The sequence below is a fragment of the Pogona vitticeps genome, chromosome 4, assembly GCF_051106095.1.
Source record: "Pogona vitticeps strain Pit_001003342236 chromosome 4, PviZW2.1, whole genome shotgun sequence".
Classification (NCBI taxonomy): domain Eukaryota; kingdom Metazoa; phylum Chordata; class Lepidosauria; order Squamata; family Agamidae; genus Pogona; species Pogona vitticeps.
In genome coordinates, this window is record NC_135786.1 from 213,705,471 (window position 1) to 213,727,985 (window position 22,515).

At 40.6% G+C, this 22,515-nt stretch overlaps 1 protein-coding gene across 5 annotated transcripts in view; it reads left to right on the plus strand.

The window, feature by feature from the left end:
- CPQ (carboxypeptidase Q) overlaps nt 1-22,515 on the plus strand; it is a 200,719-nt gene that overhangs the window by 37,438 nt on the left and 140,766 nt on the right. For all 5 annotated transcript variants that reach the window (XM_072999155.2, XM_072999156.2, XM_072999159.2 and 2 more), the window contains exon 3: nt 8,828-9,035. In XM_072999155.2, coding sequence (XP_072855256.2) covers nt 8,828-9,035 — 208 coding nt within the window. The remainder of the gene's footprint in view (nt 1-8,827; nt 9,036-22,515) is intronic.

Consider the following 22,515-nt stretch of genomic DNA (forward strand, 5'->3'; position numbering starts at 1 on the left):
GAGATTTGCAAATTACCTAGAATACCTACCCAATCCTTAGCGATCTTCTGCCCATCTTTGCTGAATGATTGGAAGGGTTACAGGCCTGCAATGTAGGTTAGGTTCCTTACTTCTATTCTGGGTACAGAAAAGCAAGCCTTAGGGCAGATAGTGAGTACATATTCCTAGCTTGTCTTCTTAGAGTCATTCTGCATGTGACGTGGGAAATCTTGGGAGAATGAGCTTGACATTGGCAAAGAATGATTTGTTTATAGAAGCAACCATGAATCAGTTTGCAATAGTAGCATGAGGGCATCAATCTTTAGCCTTTTTCATCATCTTTTCTTGATTAGCATTGCCTTTCTTCCAGAGCTGCTTCCAAAGCTGCTAAACTGGGCAACCGTCTGTCAGATCTGTTTTGATTTGGATTCCTGCATTGAGCAGGGAATTGGACTCGATGGCTTTATAGGCCCTTTCCAACCCAAATATTTTATGATTCTGTGATTATATTTGACATAGATGGATTCAGGCCCCAGTCTTCCCCACCCTGGTAGGGGTCAGAGGTTAAGTGTGCCCGCTTCCATTTCCAGTGGCCTCACTGAATCCAGCCCACTTCAGATATGCACTGAATCAATGGCAAGTCAACTCTTCTGTAAGATCTACTGATTCAAATGGGCTGAAGTAAATGCAACTTATTATTTAAAATAAACGGCTGTCATAGTAGGCCCATTTGAATAAATGGAAGTTATGGAGGAGTTGTCTCACCAAATCCCCACTAATTCAGTGGGCCTATTCTAGTGCAGAGTACTATGCTAAGCAACACGTCTTTGCCCAACAGATATACAATGATCTCTGTAGCGATGTTTCCCAGCCTTCTGTCCCCAGATGTTTGTTTGTTTAAAGCATGTTTATTTTGCCTTAAAAAGATCCAAGGTGGCTTACATCAAAAAGAAAATATAAAAGCTAACCACTGTGTGTATGCAAATATTAAAAGTGATGAAACAAATATGATACAAAAATATGCAACTAGAGGTGTAAAATTTCTGGAAATTTCCATTTTTTTCTGGGGGGGGGGAACTGGAAAAAATTGGGTTTTTTTTTTCTCAAAAAATGGATATCCTTTTTTTGAAAAAAATAACACCAACTTTCCCCCCTGTTTTTCCCCCAGGAAATATGAAATTCTTTTGGAAATTTTACATCTAGCAAGACCAAAATATATTCAAAGGAGTATAGTACCACAGTCCATATAACCTCCCCCTCCCCACTCAGGCAGACATTCAGTCAGAAAAATCTTGCCTAAAACTCCCAGAAGCCTTTACCACTACCTGTGCTGAACAGGACTTCTGGGAGTTTTAGTCCCAAGAACATCTGGGGACCCAAGGATGGGAAGCACTGTTCTATAGGACTCTGGAGAATCCCTATGCTTTAGCTTGAAAACAAGAGGCAGCAGTTTGCTGTGTGTGGTAGTAGTATTACATCTACAAGTATCACTGGAACATTATTTGCTGTATGAAATAGACTGCATGCATTCAGGTAAGATTATAATTATATTTTACAGAGTCTTAATGAAAATTTACAAGAAAGCTCCAGTTCTCTTTAATTCTTTCCATTGCTTCTGCTTCAATTTGCAGAGTGAGGAGACGTGTTTTTTTTAATGACATTTGTTCCTGAGTTAAGCTTTTCATTTATGTGTTTTTATGGCTTCTAGGTAATATGCGTAATGGTGGAATTCTATGTATCTTTTAGGACTTCTGTATTTAGCAGGAAAGTCTTGTTCCTATTGTTGAATAGTTTCCATTTACTTCTATAATGAATCTACAAGATTGGATCTCAAGTGGAGTGGTCACCGCGTAAATGATTTTGTAAAAATCCCTGGTGTGTGGCTCCTGTATGGACGTCCAATGAAAGTACATGTAGTACAAATGGGGGAATAAATCCTTCTGGTTACAACTGTAGCATTTATTTCTTCTCCAAGGCAAAGCTACAAGATAAACAAAAAGGAAATGCATACAATGTATGTTTTTTTACTTCCTCTTGTTGTGGAATTTATTTGTACTGGAAATGTAGAAGATGGATTTCTCCTTTCTACTTACCAAAGGAAGTTTGTACAGCCCAGAAACTGATTTTGTATGTTTATAAGCTGCTTATGTATTTACCACTGAATTTTGTTATTTAGTCATTAAGTCGTGTCCGACTCTTCGTGACCCCATGGACCAAAGCACGCCTGGCCCTCCTGTCTACCATGCCTCATGGAGTTTGGTCAAATTCATGTTGGTTGCTTCGATGACACTGTCCAACCATCTCATCCTCTGTCATCCCCTTCTCTTGCCTTCACATTTTCCCATTATCAAGGTCTTTTCCAAGGAGTCTTCTCTTCTCATGAGATGGCCAAAGTACTGGAGCCTCAGCTTCAGGATCTGTCCTTCCAGGGTTGATTTCCTTTAGAATGGATAGGTTTGTTCTCCTTGCAGTCCAGGGGACTCTCAAGAGCCTCCTCCAGCACCACAATTTAAAAGCATCAATTCTTTGGCGGTCTGCTTTCTTTATGGTCCAGCTCTCACTTCCATACATCGCTACTGGAAGAACCATAGCTTTGACCATGCGGACCTTTGTCGGCAAGGTGATGTCTCTGCTTTTTAAGATGCTGCCTAGGTTTGTCATTGCTTTCCTCCCAAGAAGCAGGTGCCTTTTAATTTCGGGGCTGTGGTCACCATCTGCAGTGATCATGGATCCCAAGAAAGTAAAATCTGTCACTGCTCCATATCTTCCCCTTCTATTTGCTTCTCCATCTTTGGCTGCAGAGAATATAATCAATCTGATTTCGATATTGCCCATCTGGTGATTTCCATGTGTAGAGTCACCTCTTGTGTTGTTGGAAAAGAGTGTTTGTGATGACCAGCTTGTTCTCTTGACAAAAGTCTATTAGCCTTTGCCCTGCTTTGTTTTGAACTCCAAGGCCAAACTTTTCTGTTGTTCCTTTTATCTCTTGACTCCCTACTTTAGCATTCCAATCCCCTATAATGATAAAAACATCTTTCTTTGGTGTCAGTTCTAAAAGGTGTTGTAAGTCTTCATAAAATTGATCAGTTTCAGTCTCCTCAGCAGTGGTGGTTGGTGCATAAACTTGGATTATTGAAATGTTGGATTCGTATTGAAATCATTCTATCATTTTTGAGATTATATCCCATTACAGCTTTTCCCACTCTTTTGTTGACTATGAGGGCTACTCCATTCCTTCTATGGGCTTCTTACCCACAATATTGGATATGATAATCGTCTGAATTGAATTTGGCCATTCCTGTCCATTTTAGTTCACTGACGCCCAGGATGTCAATGCTTATTCTTGCCATCTATTCTTTGACCACCTCCAGCTTACCAAGGTTCATAGATCTTACATTCCAGGTTCCTAAGCAATATTTTTCTTTGCAGCATCAGATTGTCCTTTCACTTCCACGCATGTCCACAGTTGAGTGTTCTTTCAGGTTTGGCCCAACCACTTCATTAGCTCTGGATCTACTTGTACTTGTCCTCCACTCTTCCTCAGTAGCATGTTGGACGCCTTCCGATTTGAGGGGCTCATCTTCCAGCATCATACCTTTTAGCCTTTTGTTTCTGTTCATTGGGTATTCTTGGCAAAGATACTGGAGTTGCTTGCCAGTTCCTGCTCCAGTTGGATCGCATTTAGTCAGAACTCTCCACTATGACCTGTCCGTCTTGGACAGACATAGCCCATAGCTTCTCTGAATTACGACATAGTCCATAGCTTCTCTGAATAACTCAAGCCCCTTTGCCATGACAAGGCAGCAATCCATGAAAGGGACTAATGGATTTAAATAACATTTATATGTCTTGGTAGCAACATAAAACATGTGATATGAATACTAGGAAAATGTGGTGCATGTGTGTCTTTTTAAAACTTTTAACTTAGTGGAAATCATCAGTTCCTCTTGGTCAGTTTTGTTACTGAACTCTGTCTGATGGCAGACTTGATGAATTTGTATGTATTCTCTTGAGATAGATGGATGATTTTCAGAGCCTGTAGTTGTAGAAGGAGTAGCTGTGTTAGTCTGTGCAAGCATTATAGGTAAAAGCAAAGTAGAAATAAAAAGTTTTTAAAAGCCTAAACCCAGTGGCACCTTAAAGACAAGTCCACTTCGTCAGACTTGAGAGAAAGAGATTTAACATGGTGAATATACATGGCATCAAAATATAGATACGAATATCAAATACAGAGATTGTGGCTGGTTGGTAAGAAAGGCGGTGGGTGTCTAACACTGTGGTGATAGCATCTTTAATATGCACGTTTTCCATCAAAGCTTGTGCTGTAAAGAATGTGAGAACCTCTGTCACAAAATAACAATGGTAGAATAAATGAATATTAATTATATTAGCTATTTATAATCATTGATGAACTTTTCTCCTATAAGCTTTCGTTTGTAATCAGTTGCAATAGTGTGTGAATTTATTTCAGAGCTTGGAAATACTGGCTTCAGTCATGTTAAATGTAGGTGTGTTTGCATATCTTGACATTGCATAGGGAGTAGTGCTCCTCGCACCAAGTGGGAAGTGGTGTTCAGAAAGCGCTCATTTAGGCACATTGTGCAATGGGTCCAAATTGCTCAATTCAATGTACTAAGTGGAATGCCTAGCACATTTACACAGGTGTAACGTTATACTGCACATAGACAAACAGGATTCTGACTACTATGTTTTTGGATTAGAAGTCCCAAAACGCCCCAGTCAGCCTACTCAGTACAAAAAAGGATTTTCTTCCAAGTTCTGAAAGAAAGTCTACCCTAAACCCCACAGATCAACTTCCCCATTGACATTGGACTGATTATTTCAGCAGAAAAATAAAGAAAAACTCTGTTTTCTTATTCTTCTCTTTTTGATTCCTTGGGAAAGCTTTGCTAGGCCAGGTGCTGCCTAGTAAGTCATGTGTTTCCTACCCTTCTCCTCTATGAATTTGTACAGCAGAGATTAGACTGTGCTGCTAGCACGTTTTATACCTACAAATTATCAACTCCAGAGCTGCACTTGGAGTTCTTGTGAGCAAGATCTTGTGAATATAGTGAGGAAACAGGAACGTTTTTCATGGGATTGGTGAAAGAAACAATAGAGTACGAGGGCATGTCCATTGACTTGAGGTGCATTCTTTGTCTGAACTGTTTGAAGGTTTGTTCATATGTTTGTGGCTCTGTGTTTAATTGCTGCTGTTGCTCCACTGCAAGCACCTGGAACTAGAAGGGAGTGTTGGGAGGAAGTGAGTCACTGAGTTTGTTGGATGAGGATCTGGCAGCTTCCAGTTCTGCAGCTGCATCCAAGTCCCTGTGAGGTCCGAGTAGCAGCTTCTGGGCAGATTGAGTGTTTTATGTGAGTGTTTCATGGGGGACATTGAAGAGCAGTCAAGGAGTATTGTTTCAGCACCTGCATAGAGCAAAAGAGGAGGACAAGAAAGGACATTTTGGCATGTTTTGTCCTCAACATCTCCTCCTGCCTAAAGATGGAAAAAAATCTACACCTTCAGAAAGGGCATTGCTAGAAAAGAAAGTACAGGAGTTTGAGGCCCTCTTGTACACAATTTGGCTTGTGAATTAAAATTAGGTGTTTCTGAATAGTGCTGAGCAGACCTTCCTAGAAGGGGAGTTGCTTCGAGGGAATGGCTCTAAGGAAGAAAAAGAATACCAAGTGTAGGAGACAAGTTTTCTGAGGACTATGATACGGAGAACCAAGATGGCCAGAAGGCATACTTAATTTTTGGAGATACAGAATTGATATCAGAATTTCCTCATGGGCATTAATTCTGAGCTGCTGGAACAGGAACAGCAAAAAGCGGAGAGCACAGAATTGGCCGTGAAGGATTCTGCAGATGCAAAGATTCCCATGACTTCCCAGAGGTTGAGACATGTGATGGTGAGTCCCTCCTGAATGGGACAGAGGCAACTGATGGGACATCTTAGGAGGAGTGCTGTCACATCTGAAGACTCAGGATGTAACAGAGAGCTTGCCAAGACTCAGCAATGCCTCACCATTATTACTCCTTCCTCCTGACCCACGAGGGAATCAATGATACTGCCAGACACATCCTTCTATCTATTGCAAATGACTATAAAACTCTCAATAGGAAGGTGAAGGACTTTGGGTTACAAGTTCCCCCCCCCCGCCCTTCATTCCTTCCTGTCAAAGGTCATGGCAAGTATACAGGAAATGAACAACTGGATGCATGAATGGTATCAGTGGGAAAGTTTTGGATTCTTATACGTGATCTGCATTTCCATGAAGAAAAATGCCTGGCAAGTGATGGGTTGCAACTTGATGGCCTGTTTTGCCCTTGGCCAATTGAAATGGGAATTGGAAAGAAAGTGTTTTGTGGAAGTCTTATAAACTTAGTTAGGAAGGATTTAATCCCGCAGGGGGGAAAGAGAATATTCTCAAGCACTAGAGCTTAGCATGAAGGGGGTACGTGGTATCCATCTGTTCTCTATGAACTCTGTCTTTGAGAATTCTTAGAGAACAGGTGAGGCTATGAAGACTGAATTTGGGTAAATGTCCCAATTTTTAAAAGAGTGAAGAAAAACGATTTAGGCACTTACCCACTAGCCAGTTTGACATTGATACCAGAAAAGATTGTAGAATAGACCGTTAAATAGTCTGTGAGCATTTAGAAAAGAATGCAGTGGTTACTAAGATCCAGCACGGGTTTCCCAGAACAAGTCATGTCATATTAATCTTACCCCCCTGTTTTTAACAGAATCACAAGCTTGGCCAATGAAAGGAACGCTATGGATGTTTTGTATGTTGATTTCAGCAAGAGTTTTGCCAAGGTCCTTCACAGTATTTTTGTTGCTAGATGATTCTCCTGTTAGATTTGTAGCTGTTTGATGGACTATATACAAAGAATCCTCACCAACAGTTCATCACCATTCTGGAAAGAAGTGAAAAGTGGGTTGTTGCAGGGTTCTGCTGTCATTCAACATCTTGATAAATAATTTAGAGGTGTGTGTGGAGGGGATGTTCATCAGATTTACAGATGATACAGTACCAAACTGGAAAGGGCAAACAATAGGAGGACAGAATCATAGTTCAAAAATGGCCAAAACAGGTTACAGAACCAGGCAAAAAGAAGCAAAATCAGTGTCAACCGAGGGAAAAAGTGAACTTCTACATGCAAGCAGATACACGAATACAGAACAGATGACAGCTGGATTGGCAGTAGTATGTGTGAAAATAATCTTGGTCTTAGTGGTTCAAAAGTGAAACATGAGTTAAATTTACGATGCAGCAGCAGCAACGACAAAGAGCTATTGAATACTTGGTTGCATCAACAGAAGTATGGTATGTGATCAAGGATGTAATAATACATGGATAGTGCCACTTTATTCTGCTATGGTCGTACCTCATCTGGAACACTGTGTCCAGTTCTGAGCACCACCACTAGAGAAAGATCTCAACAAGCTGGAATACGTCCAGAGGAAGATGTCCAAGATAGTAAGAAGTCTGGAAATGAAGCCCGATGAGGGTACTGGGCATATTTAGCCTTGAAAAGAAAAGGCTGGGATATGATATGAAGCCATCTTTAGATAGTTGAAGAGTTGCCATGTTGAAGATAGATCAAGTTGGTTGTCTGCAGCCCCAAAGCAACAGATTCCAATATGACAAAGAAGAACATGAGGGAAAATGTCCCAACAGTAAAAGATGTTTGGAAATGGAAAGTGGTGAACTTTGCTTAAGGTAAAGTAAAGGTAAAGGTTCCCCTTGACATTTAGTCCAGTCGTGTCTGAGTCTAGGGCGCGGGGCTCATCCCTGTCTCCAAGCCGTAGAGCCAACGTTTGTCCGAAGACAATCTTCCGTGGTCACATGGCCAGTGCGACTTAGACACAGAATGCTGTTACCTTCCCACTGAGGTGGTACCTATTTATTTGCAGTTGCATGCTTTCAAACTGCTAGGTTGGCAGGAGCTGGGACAAGCGACGGAAACTCACTTTGTCGTGTGGATTCGATCTTACAACTGCTGGTCTTCTGACCTTGCAGCATAGAGGCTTCTGCAGTTTAACCCACAGCGCCACCACATCCCTGAACTTTGCTTAACTGCAGAGATTAGAGATTAGATGGTCTCCTGATAGGAATGTTTTAGTTCTGGATTTTGTGCTTAACCAGGGAGTTGGAGTTGATTACCCTTAGGGCTCCTTCCAGCTCTACAGTTCTATGATTCTTGTATCATTGGCATGTCTTAAAATTATGTAGTTGCCTCAAGCTATGAATTTGGTTGCCTTTATGGATAGCATATGGGAGATAAAGGACATCTGACCTATAAGTGCCCATTCTACTAGGGAAATGTGTCTTGTGAGTGAAAAGAGCAGGAGTTGTGCAAAAAATGTGTGTCCTATTTTACAGGGAACAGCCCTCTTTTTGAAAGCATGCTCCCTTGAAAGGCCTTTCAGTCCAGGTGTGGATGAAAATAGACACAATACTAAGAGAAATGGCCAACTTTTATGTTGCTCATTAATAATTAGCAGGAGAAAAGCAGAATAAGCAGGCAGACTTCCTCACTATGAGGAGATGTATCATATTTATATTTAAACTACTATCTTCACTTCTCTTCTAAATTTATACATAGGCGTAGAGATTAACATTTGCCAATGTTACGCAAACTGATGTCTTCAGAGGTTGTGTGCGATGTTTTTTCTTTTTTGGTGGCGGTTTGTGAGAGGTTACAGCAAAATCACTTCCTGGCCCATAGTTTCCTGCATTAATTAGCAGATAAGGTTCATTTAGATTTATCTCCTTATGCATGAAACTTTTTCTGGACAAGCCCGTCTCCTTAATCATGATGATTTTTCATTTCCAGGCATTACAGCCGAAGTCTTAGTGGTGACCTCCTTTGATGAACTCCACCAAAAAGCTCAGGAAGCCCAAGGAAAGATTGTTGTTTACAACCAGCATTATGTCAGTTATGGGGAAACAGTGCTATACAGAGTTCGAGGAGCTGTGGAAGCTGCTAAAGTGGGAGCAAAGGCATCTCTTATCAAGTCTATTACTCCACTTTCTATTAATAGGTAAGTATTGTTGTCTGGTGTAAATCACTCTTCAGTTCTTGTGTTACAACATGTGCTGAATAAAGAGGGTGCTTCTTTGTTAGAACAATGTGCTGTTCATGAGGTAGAGGTTGTGAGTTTGATTCTTCATTGAGCCTTACCAGAACGCTGCCCTACTCTTGTTTCCCACCAACCGATATACAGATACATACTGCCTCTGACAGTGGATGTAAAGTAAAGCCATCACCAATGGATGTGAAGTAAAGCCATCACCAATGGTTCCCATTCACAGCCATATCCTCCATGAATTCGATTTGAGTAATAAACCATTCGTGTTGGTGGCTATCGTTATGTTATGCATTGGCAAATTCCATAGCTTCTTGTCCATGTTTATGGAATAGCTTACTTTGTGGATGTACCAAGAATAACATTACGGTAGTGTATCTCTCCCTACCAGGATGCTGAAACTATTTACTTTTGGAAGTTGCGTTGGGGGATTATGTTCTGAGTCCTCACACTCTCAGCCCCATGACAAAGGTCTGGCAATTACAACGTGATTATCTTCATCAACACTGTGGGAGAGAGAGTTTTTCAAGATAATTTTTTTAGGTGTGGTCCAGCTGTTTCACTGTGACAACAAAGGGACAACACAAAGGAAAGGACCTATTGCTTATTTTCAGTGCTCAACATGTGAAAATCTGAATCACAACATTTCAGAAATGAGCGCTGTATCTAATATTTATGATACGCAAGTGACTTGTAAAACAAACAAAAACCACTAAGATTCTTTCAGATGGTCTGTCTGCAGTTCTGACTATAAAAATGGGTGCAGTTTCAGACTGTTGGCCCTGATTTTTGACAACCTGGAGGGCCAGGAAAAGATTCTTGAAAAACAAATTTAGGCTTTTGCTAAAATTGGTGGGGCAAAAGGTGGGGCAAAAGGGGCTTCATGAGTGTGCTCTTTTTAAACATCTTAGCCTTACTTCTGAAATGTTTGTGTAGTCGAGCACCCTTGCACCAACTTCATTTCATCCAGTAGAATGAATGGCCAAAGAATCAGATTTAATGAATTTGAAGAGGTAATTTAGGAAGACTGTGCGAAGGACAGAAACCACAGGCCTGTGTCTGATCTGTATCGCTCATCCTTTGTATTGTATGCGATGCCCCAACAACAGAGACCAAAAGCATCACTGTGCAGAAGAGCGGCAAGTAAGCTAAATGAGTATGGTAATAAGAATGATAATGCTCAAGACTTGTTCCCAGAAAAGTGGACATAACATGTAAACTGTGTAATAGTGACTAATGATTGCAGATTCCCAGTGTCCTTTAGTGGACAGAGTGACAGACTTGGATTCTAGAGCAAGGGTCCCCAACCCCCCAGTCCATGGCCCAATGCTTGGCCGTGGCCTGGGACAGACTGGGCTGCGGAGACAGATCTCCCCTCTGCACGCACTGCCTCCCCCCACACAGCCCCTTCGTGCATGTGTGTGACCACCCCCACCCCTTCATGAGTGCGCACGAGTGCCTCCAACCCCCCCACCCTTTGCACATGCGCACAAGTGCGGGTGTGTGTGTGTCCTGCCTTCCCCAACTGGTCCATGGAGTTTAACAGGTTGGGGACCACTGCTCTAGAGACCAGGGTTCAAATCCCCACTCAGCCATGGAAACTAACTGGGGAAGTGGAACTGGTAAAACCATTCCTTAAATATTTCACTTACCTTGGAAGCCCTTTTAGGGTTGCTGTATAACTTGTTTCTGACTTGACAGCACAGCACAGAACACACACTCGATGAGTGCAAATGCAAATAAAAAGGAGGCTGGTATGGATGCAAGAAGATGTCATTGTTTAGAGGTGCCTCGTCATTGGCCATGTTGGTGCCCAATCCCTGATACAAGAAGAACAAGAGGGATGAAAACAAAGGTTAAGTTAAGGCTCTTGGCTTAACTTCTGCACCATGCAAGCCATAAAGACATCCTACAGTATCTTCTGTTGTTCTTGGTTACAACTTAGGCTCCATGCGTCCATACAGAGATTACGTAGGTATATGCCATTTTAATCTCTTGATTTATGAAATAGTTGGTATTGGCACCCTTGGACCAAATAAAAGTAGTCTTTTGCATCCAGTTGGTTATGTGCTAATGTCTAAAAATTAATTGGCATGGCTTCTGATGTTTTATGGTGATTTTTAAAACCTCCCTGCTGTGACACATATGCAGGATCTGTGCTTACATAACAAGTACACTGATCCTCTTAAAAGGATATTTGTTCCATACTGCACAGAATGGAAAGAATGTACTTTTTAGGACCAGTTAAGGAAAAGAAACCCAAGCGTTTTGGAAATAAGGAATGCAGAGCTAGGCTGGATTGGCCATGGCTTGCTGTTCAAGTCTGAATGGGTACTGGCAGGTTTTATGATTTCAGTGTAAATGAGTGGAGAGATGACGTGAATGCCAAGGATTCATTTGTTTTGAAGGCATTATGTCTGTAAGCTTGGACTGAAAGTTATGTGCCATTCTCAGATACTGTGTGAACCTCTGAGGCAACTGAAAGAACAATTTTAATACAGAAGTATGTTATTTTTTCAGTCTTCTGAGTATATTTTGAAAAATGTATCCTGGATGACACAAGGGCTTTAATGTCAATGCTGTCACTCCACAGTGACACAGCCATGTCTTGCAAGTGACACAAGGCAATGTCCTCGCCAGCACAACTTTCCTGCCTTTGGTGCTGCATCTGAGGCACCTGTTGCGCCTTGCCTTGTCTGTCCGGCTGACAAACAGCATTGAGTAGACTCAGCTGGACACAAAGCCTCTTGTCAGTCAGCAGCAGGAGGCATTGTCAGCTCACATTGCCTTGCTTTTTGAACATTATAATTTTAGGCCGATTGATTGGAAATGTTGATTCCATCTGACACTTTCATTGGATGTATGGAACATCCAGAGGCCTGCTGGGTTACGGAAAGAAAAAGTTAACCACTCACTTCAGAATAAAAATTGAAAGCAGAGCCTGAATTGCTGTATAGGTTTGAAGAGAGTTTGAAGAGGGAGCGCGATCTGGAGTGTGCTACAGAAGCCGCCTTGGTTCTTTTTAAGGAGAAAGGTGGGATAAAAATATTTTAAATAAATTAATAAATAAAATAAGTAGGAGAAGGTCAGAGCGCGTGCCATGCTTGTTGGGGGCTTCTGGAAATTGTTGTCCAAAAAAGCAACTTTTCCAAGCTCTAGAATGGATCCTAGGGATGAGAACTGAGAATTCAAGCAGGCTTTCCAAGTGCTGGATTTTAACGCTTAAGGAGGGCAAATGTATTTTGCACAGGGAAATCATGGCATCCTTAGAATATAGACCTATTTAGGTCTACTCCTCTCCAAATCTTATGGAAACCAAAATACGAAAAAGTTCTTTCAACTACAGTTCCCTGATCTCCCAGTCAGCATGGCCATCGAGGATTCTAAGAATTGTAATTTTAAAAAGGTTTTGCTTCCAAGTTCTGAGCAGTTGAGAAATTTGTTTACCCATCAGTATTTGGGGCCGAGATAATACAGCTCTGCTCTGCATAAAAGTGGTTGGCTGCCTTGTTTCTAACCATATTATAAAAGTAAACAACTTCCAACTTCCGTCAGCAGTAAACCATCCAGAAGATGCCTTCAATCTGATCTAGCTGGGTCATGCTTAGGAACCCACATGTTGTTCCTATACTTATTTATTGGATCTCAATCTTGATTCCACACTGAGGTAAAGGAATTTTTGCAGTTGACTTTGAAACACTTTCACATAGTCCTACCAGAGTGCCACAGCAGTTTATAGGAAATTATGCTTGTTAAAAAACATTGAATCTCCTTGTTAAGCAATTCACACTTTCTCCCAGGACCAGCCTTTGGCACCAGCTTGTCAGCATTTCAGAAGACTCCTGAATGATGCCATCTTGGGCCAAAAGTAACAGAAACTTGGCAAAAATAAACCTTCAAAAACAAACATTGACTTAAAAGAATCAATAAACAGAATTTCAAATATTTAGTCTTCCAGAGAATGCATGTTATTGATTTGCCTTGCCCGTTCTGAAGACAGAATGTAACTCTTTGGATGAACTGGGAGCACCAAGAATAAATTGTGAAAATATGAAATTAATCAATTTTGGTGTGATTTTACACTTGCATACTCAAACGCCAGCCTTACTGAGTTCACAGGAACTTAACTCAAATGAGTTTCTGTAGGACTGCAGCCCAAGTTATGTTTTGTTCATGAAACTGGTCTTTTAAAAAAAGGGAGGGTAGATGAGTAAAAGATCAGAATGTTGGACATTTAACCCAAATGGTAACTGAAGAATAAGTAATAGATAACAGATTTAGAGTAGATCTGCATTACAGTAGTTTAGATCAGCTTTCCCTAATCTGAGGCCTTCTACCCTGTTTCCCCGAAAATAAGACCTAACCTGAAAATAAGCCCTAGTATGATTTTTCAGGATGCTCGGAATATAAGCCCTACCCCAAAAATAAGCTCTAGTTAAGTGAAACCCCACCATTAAGCCCTCCACCATTGTGCAGCATTGTGCAGCAACCAGAAGATGACATGACTGTAAAATAAAACATCCCCTGAAAATAAGCCCTAATGCGTTTTTGGAGCAAAAATTAATATAAGACACTGTCTTATCTTCGGGAAAACATGGTAGATGTGTTAGATTGCCCTCCTCTCATCCTTGACTTCTGGCTATGTTGAGCAGCACTCATAGAACTTGTAGCTGAAAATTGCTGGAGACATCAGGCTGGCGAAGGCTGACTTAGACAGTGAAGGAATACTAGGATATGCATTTACTTGTCCTTATGTCTGTCAAGTCACTTCTAATTCATGGTGACCCTATGAATTAATGATCTCCCACAGATGTTGTAATTCACAACCTTGCTCCATTTGCTTCTTGCAAATAAGAAGCTGTGGCATCCTTTATAGAGCCAGTCCATCCCATATTTGGTCTTCTGATTTTCCTGTTGCCTTCCACATTTCCTTGCACCATTAGCTTTTCCATTGAGTCTTGTCTTCTCATTATACATTGAAAGTATGGTAGCATCAGTTCACACGTTTTGGCTTTTTGTGAGAATTCAGTGTTACATAGGCATCCAAGAGGAGGATCAATGAGCTAGAATTATAGAAAACAGGGAGGGCTAATGGATTCTTCTATGAGCAGCCTCACAATTAAAACTACAAAGTCCCACATCTGGAAATAGCAACTTGGGTAGTAATGTTGGATGTCCAATCTGATAGTTATAACCAGGCACTTGTCAGGATGACCCTGGAGTTTATGCAAATAGGAGGCTAATTGTATGGTCCCGCAGTTCTGCATAAAAAAAATGTAATAAAGATTCAAAGGCTTAACCATACATGGGAAGTAGAGATGGGCATGAAGCACTGGTTTGATGGTTCATGCTGGTTTGGACAACAGCCCAACGGGTGTTCTGCAGTTCTGTGCCCCACCCACTCTCACAATCACACACTCAGAGGCAGAACCTTGACTTCCCTGCTGCATCTCCTCTGACAATTGCCTCTGAGTGACCGCTTGCTTGGAGGGAAAGGGCACAGAACTATGGAACACCTGCTGGACCATCATCTAAACCGGCACGAACCGACCAACTGGTGGTTTGTGCCATCTCTAGAATCATCTTCTGGATAAGAAATTCTCAAGAATCAGTTTTCAAGTATTACTGAGGGACAAACACAGAATTCAGCTAGCATATATGCTCTGCTACCTTGAGGTCCTCTAAGCCAGTGGTCCCCAACCTTGGGCCTCCAGATGTTCTTGGACTTCAACTCCCAGAAATCCTGGCCAGCAGAGGTGGTGGTGAAGGCTTCTGGGAGTTGTAGTCCAAGAACATCTGGTTGGGGACCACTGCTCTAAGCGTTGTTAAATACAGTGGTGCCTCACTTAACAACGTTAATTCATTCCAGTGAAATCGCTGTAGAGTGAAAACGTCATAAAGTGAAAATAAAAAACCCATTGAAATGCATTAAAACCCGGTTAATGCATTCCAATGGGCTAAAAACTCACCGTCCAGCGAAGATCCTCCATACGGCAGCCATCTTCGGTGCCTGTATAGCGAGGAATACATACCAAAGCACAGGGGGGGAGGCATTTTGAGCACCTGGTGGCCATTTTGAAAACTTGACGATCAGCTGTTTTGATCGTTGTAATGTGAAGAATCGGTTCCCGAAGCAGGGAACCGATCTTCGCAAAGCAAAAAAAAAAAAAAAAAAAAAAAAAAAACCATTTAAAACATCGTTTTGCGATCCCAATTGGGATCGCAAAAACATCATTGTGAAGCGGATTTGTCATAATGCGGGGTAATCATTAAGCGGGGCATGACTGTATGATGCAGGTGCCTCTTATATTAGCAACATACAAATTACAATAAGTGAGTAGGTTTTTATTTGCTAAAGAATACACAGCATATATCACAATATCATACAATGCTTGAGACAACACTCCAAAATGCTTATAGTTGAACAAGCATTAGGACAGCTGAATCTGTGGTGATGTTGGGACAGACATTACTTACTGTTTATGTGGCTATATCCTAGGGAATGGCTGACCTAGTTTACAAAAGTCTAAGTTGGCCTTAGTGCTTTGTGCTGCTTTCATCCTCTTTACTGTTTAATGCAGGTCAGTGATAGATATAGGGGAGAAAAACCATTCACTTGAAGAGTCCTTATAATTCTTTAAGATGACTAGTTTAAGAATTTTATAATCTGCGACTTAAAGTCAATTTACTTTGGAGCAGGCCTATACAATGATGAGCTTGGCTGTGGTCAGGCAGGGCTATTACACTGTTCATTAAAATAATCCCTATGAAGTAGAGCTTATAATGGTATTAGCTGATATCTTGCATGCTTCCAGCAGCGACATTAAAAAGTAGTAGAGAAGGACAGCTAACATAGCAATAATGACAGCCACTCTTGTGAATCACTCACCAAATACACCATTGCTCCCAAATGTGGCATCCCATTAATCATGAATTAAAAGGCATAAATCAACATATGGTAATCATGAGCATGGTACAAATGGTGGCTGGAGGACTCTAAGAATTGCAGGCAAATGGAATACATTTTGAAGACTCTGGCTGTAAGCACATGACCAGGAAGGAATGACAGCAACTTGTATAGATGTGCTGGGCAAGATATGACACCACAGGCTGTTTTGGTAGTTCCAGTCTTCACCTGAACCTCTCTTTTCTATTAATAAGAAAGAGAGAAGGGAAGGGAAGAGAAAGAGAAAGAAGAAAAGAGAAGAAAAATATGAATTGTGGCTCAAGAAGTGGTTGATTCATCTGTGAAATAGGACACAATCACCCTCTTGCTGCATGAAATGCAAAACATAACAGTGTTAAAAACCAGAAGTGGACTTCCAGCCATTTTATTCTGTTTTTGTGTTTTTGGCATTTTTGTTGGTCAGGGTAGATAAATAGTAGCTCTGGATTTACCAAGTCCCCATCCCTCATCTGCAGCATGGATAACAAACACCATAGCAAAAGGTTCCAGGGCAGATTTGTGCTCCAGTGTTCTCTTATTTGTGGTTTCAAATTCCTTGGCAAATGCAGGTTGCAGAACAATCCCTTTGTCAGGTAAATAGTGAAAATGGAAGAAGAAGAATGTGCTGCAATTATAATGGTGATAACAAGATAACAAGTTTGGGAGGAAGTTTTTGTCATGCCTTTTGGTTGTGGGACTTTGCATTACCCTTAAGGGGGATCCAAATTCAGATATGTCAGAGGTTTTTGGAGATACACCCAACATTCTCTTCTGTAACTTTGAGTCCTGAAGACTCATATTCCATACCTGTCTCTGAAGATGATTCTCCTACAGTTTCTGCCATCTCTCAACCATATTAAACACATTAGGGTGTAAAAACAGACACCAGCCCTTAAAGAACTACAGGCCAGCATCCAAAAGCAGTGCATCTTTTCTGGAAGAGCAGGCTCTGCACGCTTTTTCAGTTCTGGTTGATTGCATTTCTCTGCTAGGACAATAGCTGCCTTTGTGGAGAATGCTCTAGAGACAACCAGAAACTTCTGCAGTGCCCTGTCCAAGGTCCTGCTGGCTCCTGATATGCTTTGACTCTGCTTTGCCTGACATGACTTACTTTACTCAATTTGGCCTAGGCCACTGGTTCTTAACCTTGGGTTACTCAGGTGTTTTTGAACTGCAACTCCCAGAAACCCCAGCCAGCACAGCTGGTGCTGAAGGCTTCTGGGAGTTGCAGTTCAAAAACACTTGAGTAACCCAAGGTTAAGAACCAGTGGCCTAGACCAAGCCGGTTGCAGATGGCCTCCCTGGGACTCATGCTCAGTTAAGAGATACCTTATCCAGAATCTGTTCATTAGAGGCCTATTAATAGAAGGGCAAATATGGGACCAACAATTTTGAGCACTCAGTATTAAAACTGCTGTGCAAGTCATAATATATTACTCAGAGGGAATAAGTGTGGTTGTTTTTTTTTTTACTGAAAAGAGAATGGAGCTATTTAGGCAAGAAAGAATAGATGATGGGAGGAGGCCACCTTGTAACCTGGCTCGAAGGTAAATAGGGGGAGAATCACCATAAAAATCAGCACAATAGCCAGGGAGTTTGGGTCCAAAGCAGGGAGAAGAAAAATGACTTCCATGAAGCAACATTTATTTCAAGGGGCCCTGATGGCAAATTTTCCCGTGTTCTGTATTTTGGCTCAAGAACTGTAGATGGAAATGGGTGAGGGAATAAAAACAGAAGCCACACCTCCTACTCAAAGCTTCAATCAGAAAGTCAGAGCGAAAAAATGAAAGAAAAATTCATGATGGGGTGTCTCTAGTTTTCCAGGAGCCATTCTCTTCTTACTGTGTGATAGGGACTTGTGGCCAACAAGGGCTTCCTTATGGCAAGTCACTTACTTTGTGTTCTCCTGAACAGAAAACTGCTGAGCAATTGAGGGGATGTTGGGATAAGGTTCTAATAGGGTTGTTCTTCTGGTGAAGCTGCTTCCAACAGTAGATCTAAAAGTACAGTGATCCCTTTCCTTCAGGCCCCGTGTGCCCTCAAAATAGGCTGTGAAGGACTGGGAAGTGCCCTAAAGAATTTGGGTTAGACTACAAGGAAAAGATGAGGAAAGTCTCATCATACTGGCCATTGTGTGCCATCACATGCTTGGATGGGCCACATTTTCCTCACAAATTTGATAAGGGTGGAAGTTGGGAAGCACTCTACAATTCCATCTTTGTATTCGCGAAGGCTTTCACAGTCGGGATCTAATGGCTGTTGTGGGTTTTTTGGGCTCTTTGGCCGTGTTCTTTCTTCTCAGGCTTCTAAGGAGAACAAGGAGGGTGTGCATACAGAGTTCCTGCTTTGAGTCATGGTCTCTCCCCCACCTTCTCTGGTGTGGTGCCTTTGTTTTTGTTGATATAATCATTGCAGTTGTACAAGTGGAGTTTAAAGTGGGTAGTGATGTGGAGAGTGCTGTGGCAGGGTATTTATACATAGTATGAGAAGACAAGTGCTTATTTATCCATTCTTCCCAGATCTGCTGGTCTCTTTAGCTGTTTAGGCAAAATGCTCTCTTTATTTAAAAAAAAGTGTTCCTTCACCAAAAGAAACATGTCCTCATTACTATTGGGCTATTCAGGCAGTACATAGCTGGTCCTACTGAACACATAAGAAAGGGAACACCTAGAACCACCCACTATCATTATGGAAAAGGTAGGAAAATGATCAAATTCGAAGAGGTTATTGGAAAAAAAGACTGAAATCAGAAGCAATGGAAAAAAGAAAAGAAAGGGAACTGCAAACGAAATATATAAATTATTAATACAAGCTGGTCGGGATCTATGAGGGTTAAAAGTTCAGTGGCAAAAAGATTTGACGATTATAGAGGATGGCTGGAGTAAAATGTGGAATAAAAGAATTATGAAGAATATGTCCGTAAGGGTTAAAGGAAATTGCTATAAAGTAACATGGAAATGGTATTTAACACCAGTGAAGATGAATATATTAAATAAGAATTTGTCATCTCTGTGTTGGAGGTGTAAAAAAGAAAAAGGAATGTACTTGCACATGTGGTGGTTATGTGAAATAAGGATAAAAGAATGGGTGTGAGTTTTTAAATAAATTAGGGAAATAACTGGATTAGATATTCAAATGTCCCCATTGACTGCCTTATTTAATACGATTAATGATAGTCAACTGAAGAGAAAAGAAAATGACCTAATTAGTAAATGGTTACTGCAGCAAGGTTATTATTTGCAACGAATTAGAAAAGTGATAACTAAATCAATATTGAGGAATGGTATAGATAATATGACAATTAACGATAAATTGACTTGTGAAATGAAATTATTAAGGGGGTTATCAAAAAGTAATGATTTTTTAAAAAAAATATTGAATTAATTCTGGAATATATATTTCGGCAATGGAGGGGGATACCTTGGGAGAAGAATCAATGTTTTTCTAGAGAGAAATGGGGTCAAATGAGATGTAAGAAAATTAAAAGGAGAACATAGCCCCATGAGTGAAGGCGGCATGGCTGGAGCAATGTATTTAAGAAAAATGCATTCCAGTGTTAGTGGAATCAATGTAATGCAGTGTAGATGTGTTTTTGGTTGTTTTTAATATAATAAAATTATTTAATTTTTTAAAAAAATAAATAAATGCTGAAACTCAGTATTCTATCTAGTTCTTAGTATCAGCTTCTTCACATCACCCATTACTTGATGAAATTACCAAACAGACATTCACGTTGCTTGTTTTCCTTATGAAAAGTTGGTTTCGTAGGAGCTCATTGTTCAGCATTGGTGTTTAATGGACAGCTGCATAAAAGACACTGGAATGGAAAAAATGTGGAAAGGGATAAATGTGGGGATTCTGTTCCCATTGAGGTTCTTCATGTACTGGAAAATCAAGGTTTTAACATCTCCCCATATACAGAAATGTCTCTTCTTCACACACATTATTTTCCAGAAGAAGAATGAGACAATAGAGGGAGTAAGAGGTTTCCTGCTTATGTTCTGGCTGCAGCATGAGAAGTGCCTGACTAGGGTTTACATGTAACCATTGGGCTTCTGATGATTCTCTTGACATGGCAACTCATGAAACATCTTGATATTTCTGACCTGGATTTTTTTTTTTACTGGGTCTCATGGACTCCTGTTGCTCTGCCATAATTAGATTTATCCTATTCTTTGTTTTGTCTGAAGATCTGGAGCAGACATTCCTCTTCTCTAACTTCACATCATCTAGCTGACTCTTGAAACTTTATTCCACTGCTGTAAATCGACTTATACCTGTGGTAAAATAAGTCCTAGGATATGGGCAATATACAATAAATTCCCAGAGAGACTTATGAACTACAGTACACTAGAATCAGTTTGGTTTCACTGGGATCTAGATGTGTGTTTTGAGTCTGTGGAAAGCCAGTTTCATGTTGGGATAAATAGAAGAATGTATATCTGGTCTATGTCATTTTTCAGGGTGTTTGTGCAAAGCTGCACAGATGTTAGTATAGTTTACATTTGCCCAGTATTACATGGGTGTGTCTGCCTGTGTACATGCTTGAGTCTATCCTAAGAGAGAGTTCTAGGTATTCTCCCTATTTCTGAAAAAATAATAATGTGGAGAATGGTTTACTGGTGTTCTAATGACCAAGTTGCGTCTGTTGACAGTTTCCTTCACATGTTCCAGCTGAAACTTACTGTTGTATGCAGATTTGTTTAGATTTATTATTATAATAAATAAAGTTGTAAACAAATCTGAATACAGAAAACTCAGAACCGAGACACCAACATTGTCAATTTCTTCACTTACTGCCATCTGTTATAATGCACCATTTGTCATCCAAGCTGTTGTTCTACTGAATCATAGTTTTCCCAGGGCATTTAAATTTATCCAAGAGTTTACTGTAAAGCCAACACCTGTTTGAAAGAGTGGGGAAATATTATAAGCCTAAACCCTAAGCAGAAGAGAATTATCAATTCATCCACCTGCCCTTTTCCTTGAATATCTAGTACTCTCTGTATTAACACAAGCTCTTTCTGCTATGAGAGGAATTTGATGGTCTGTAGGAAAGGATATATAGACAAATGTTGGAAGTGGTGAACAAAAGAAAGTTGAGAAGTAAATTATAAAAGGATGAATCCAATGAGCTGACTTTTGCATCCTTTTTCTTTAATATCTGGTAGGCCCTTTGGGTGATATAAATCACCATCGTGTTACCTACATTTGGTAGTATCTCTCTGTATTTTTTTTTGTTACTGATTTTTTTAAACCTGCCAGGAAAGTGTGAAATTGGGAAGCAAGCAAACCTTTCCAAACTAGAAAGCAAAATCTCAGATTTGCATGTCTTAATCCACTTTCATGAGATTATTGAACATTTAGAGCATAGAAGACATAGAACAGTTTCTATAGGCAAGCAATACATGACAGCTAATTTTCTTTTAGTCCATTTCAAATAGAGAACAAGTGACTCTTCGTGGTAGTACACCTGTCCTGAAATCCCTGCCAACTGTTGCCATTTTTATGATTAATCTGTTTTGTTTTCCTGGGTTTCTGCCTTGTTTTGTTCACATGGCAACAGTGGAAGTCTGACAGTAGTGAAGTCATAAGGCTAACTATACACAAATACCATGTGCCCCTTGCAACCCCAGTTGCGATGATGTCCTCAATCATATATTGTAACAACAGAAGCTAAAGCCATTTTCTAATTAAAGCATTAAGTGTGTTTCCCCCCCTTTTCCCCCACTTGGCCCCAAACATTTGTCAATTAAAGATTTTGTTTGATATTCAAAGACCTCTCCTAGCAAGAGATCTGAGGAATGAAAGGAGAATCATCTTGTTCTGTGTTTGTGAAGAGATCCTGCAAGCTGCCAGCTAGTTCAAGGTCTTGGTTCTTTGTTTCTATTGATTGCACATCTTCAAAAGCTGTGACTCTACATGCTTTGTTAAAGCACATTGCTGCTTGTTAATTTACTGGAGTTTCCTTTACTCATCTCTTCCACGGGTGCTGGCTTTTATCCAAGTACACATCCATATACAGAATTTAAAAGAGGGGCTTTACAGTGCTGGTGTAATTAAAGCAATCAGCAGACCATGGAAATGGTGGGAGTGAATTGTGTCAACACTGATCAGGAAGAAAAGGCCCACACAGCCTCATGCAAAGTTCCCCCCTCCCCATCTCCAGCCTTCTTCTAAAGACCTAAGATGTGATCCAGGAAAGTCCTACACAGAATTCTCACATGGTAGGAACGTGTGAAAACTGTGTCTCATTTTTGACAGAAATCTGCCAACATTTGCAACTTTTGTGGGGGGAAAGAACTTGATCTTAATATGGGACGAACGGAATCCATCATACTTGGAGCTTAGAGTGCCGATTCTTAAAAGTCTCAATTTGAATCACTGTGTGTGTTCCGCCATGTGAGCACTTAATTAGGATTGCTGGTTGTGGGTTTTTTAAAGAAATGTTTTTCATCTTTAATAAGCCTATACACAGAGCTTGGAAAA